This window comes from Petaurus breviceps, unplaced genomic scaffold (assembly GCF_028583685.1).
Source record: "Petaurus breviceps papuanus isolate PSGF00001 unplaced genomic scaffold, PetGlider_PUasm1.0 91133, whole genome shotgun sequence".
In the NCBI taxonomy this organism is placed as follows: Eukaryota; Metazoa; Chordata; class Mammalia; order Diprotodontia; family Petauridae; genus Petaurus; species Petaurus breviceps.
The window spans coordinates 55,336-58,364 of NW_027187419.1; the positions used below are offsets into that span (position 1 = coordinate 55,336).

The 3,029-nt window shown below is 38.1% G+C and overlaps 1 protein-coding gene across 1 annotated transcript in view; it reads left to right on the forward strand.

The window, feature by feature from the left end:
* Positions 1-269: 269 nt before the first annotated feature.
* The window catches only part of LOC138154792 (cell adhesion molecule DSCAML1-like), a gene marked incomplete at its 5' end in the record, with an annotated part of 22,917 nt that continues 20,157 nt past the window's right edge, over positions 270-3,029 (forward strand). The window contains one exon of the mRNA XM_069079778.1: positions 270-443. Coding sequence (XP_068935879.1) covers positions 270-443 — 174 coding nt within the window. The remainder of the gene's footprint in view (positions 444-3,029) is intronic.

Here is a 3,029-nt window from a genome sequence, read left to right on the forward strand (position 1 = left end):
CAACAGTGCCTGGCATATAAATAAGAGCTTAATAAATCTTTTTCAAATGGGATAGATCAATGGATTGGTGGGTGGGTGGATGGATAGATGAGTATTTGACTATAATTCCTGGTGTTGTCTATGTGCATGACTAAAATTTTCATTCACCTGGGACATTCTCCCCTATAACAAATTCACTCCTATGCTCTTATTTAATGGGTAACCCCTACCCAAGGTGGCAGCCTGAGGCCTGCTCTTAGTCGCTAATGCCCAGACAGTTAACTAATGAGCTATTTCTCTCTTGTTTGTGTCTCCAGAAAATAGGTTTTTTATTACTTTCCATGGTGGGCTGTACATCTCAGATGTGCAGAAGGAGGACGCCCTGTCTACATACCGCTGCATCACCAAACACAAGTACAGTGGTGAGACCCGCCAAAGTAATGGGGCCAGACTCTCTGTGTCAGGTAGGTAGTGGGCCCTCACAAGGCCAGGGTGGGGATAAGCAAAGTGGCAATATCTAAAGGGGGGAGGGAGGGGAGAGGGGAAGAGAACTTCCAATGCAAAGTCTAGGAGTCATTGTCAGCACCATGGATAAGGGTACCCATTACATATGCAAAGGACTCTGAATGGAGAGCAGAAGAATTGGTATACAGAGGTTCAATCTTAAATGTACTTTCAGTCTTGTAAAGATAGCGTATAAGTATGGGCAAGTCACTTAACCCCAATTGCCTTCCAAAAAAAAAAAAAAAGATAGCATATAAGCATGAAATTTCAAGATACTCACCAAGCAGCTTATTTGTAGGCTCAGATTCATGACATATAATCTAGTCAAAATATAATCTGTTCCTCTAAAAGGAAAGCTGAGAGAGAGACAGACAGAGACAGAGAGACAGACAGATAGAGACAATAAATACACAATGAAAACCTCCATCTGAGTCCTACTGGTATGCCTCATCATGGAATTTAGGTGACAATGTCTTCTTCAAAGCTACACTAAGGGATGAAAAGCTTTGCCAGCTCCTACCATAAGAGATAATAGAGTATCGTGTACAATATGAGAAAAAATTTAGAATTTGGAGTCAAGAGAATTGGGTTCACATCCCAGGTCTGGTGATCATTAGTTTTGTGACAATTAATGAAGTCATTTTAGCTTTCCAAACTTCGGTTTCTTCATTTGTAAGACAGGGAAAATGTCAATACCACCTACATTCCAATTCTTGTACCTACCTGCTGTGAGGAAGTGATATATAAATATTAAATCATTACGTAAATGATTTAATATTTCATTATTATTACCAAGTTTAGAATATAGTACAGTCTGTATAGAGTATAAACTCTACATCTGCCCTCTCAGAACTAAACTAACTAAATTCAAAGATCCTCTTTACTAGAATGGTGACTACTAGGTATTGAATTTTTGACCATATCAAATCATGAAGTAATTTCTACTAAAGGTGTGGAGGGGTTGCAATCAGTGCTGATGGAGGGAGTATCCCCTCGGGTGAAATCCCAAATTTTTGAAGCATTAAAACATAATGTACTAAGTATAATTATACAAGATTACCACATAAAAGTATTTACTGTGATTTTAAAAACCTTTATTTCCATTCAGATGAATGGATATTTTTGTCATCTCCATCTTTACCACTTCACTTGTTCTTCATAACTTGTATAAGCCATATAAAAGCCACATCTTATGGGAATGGGTGGGGAGAATAATAACTGACATTTATATGGATCATTAAAGTTGGAAAGTTTTACAAATATTATCTCATTTCAGCAGCAAGTATTCCTACCAGTATATTGACCATAGTCAAGTCACTTTACTTCTCAATGTTCTAGGCAATTCCCTAGGCAGCAGAGTGGATAGAGCATTGAACCTGGAGTCACTTAAGTCACTTAAACATTCTCTCAGCCTCAGTTTTAATCATCTGTAATAATAGCATCTATCTCCTAGGGTTTTGTAAGGATAAAATGAGGTAATAATTTGTAAAGCACTTTGCCAGCCTTAAAAGTACTATATAAATACTAGTGATGATGATTATGATGATAACAATGATGATGATGAGAAGGTTACAACCTTCATTGGTCTAAGAAATTTCCTCATCCAGGAATTCCATTACGTGTGAAATCATAGGTCCAGTCCCTAAAGTTATCTTGCACACCTTCATTGAGTGACAGGGAGTAAAGCAGCAAATATAGTTAGAAAAGATCATTTCAAAAAATGTTTACCAGAAGAATGAACATTAAAGGGAGATTTTGAAGGAAGTCTCAGTTTCTTTCCATCTTAACTTCCTGCAGAAATATCTTCTCTGCAAAAAGCTTTGGTACATTCCTCACTCTTATTAAAGATCCATAGAAGAAATGATGATTTTCATTCATTCATTTCATTCCACTGGCATTCATTAAGTGCTAACTGTAGAAGGCACTAGACTAGATGCTGCAGATATAAAGCAAAAAACAAAAATGAAAATGAAAACATCCCCTGCCTTCCAGGAGGTTACATTCTGCTGTATAGAAAAACATTTGAAAATCATTTCTGTATTTTTTACTAAGCCATGGTTGAAAATATTTTCTCTTTTGTTTCCTGTTGTCCCTTGGATCAGGATCCCCTGGAGAATACATCAGGATATAAGACAAATAGCCTGCACCAGCAGCCAGGAGACTAGGCTTTTTGTACTGGGACTGCCTGTATAACCTGGCCCTTACTCTCCCTGTCTGTAAGAGGAGAGAGTTGGGCTAGAAAACCTCTAAGGTTCCAGCTAACACTCACATTCTAAGTAGTGCACTGGAACTGGAGTCAGGAATACCTGAATTTGGATCCTTACCCAATCACATTAGCAGTGTGACCCCTAGGCAAGTCAATTAGTCTCTATATGCTTCCCAACTATAAAATGGGGCTAATAAAAGTGCCCACCTCTCAGGGTGGTAGAAAATGAGATAATATTTATAAAATGCTTAGCACAGTGCCTGACATATATAGTCTCTGTCTCTATCTATCTGTCTCTCTCTCTCTCTCTCTCTCTCTCTCTCTCTCTCTCTCTCTCTCT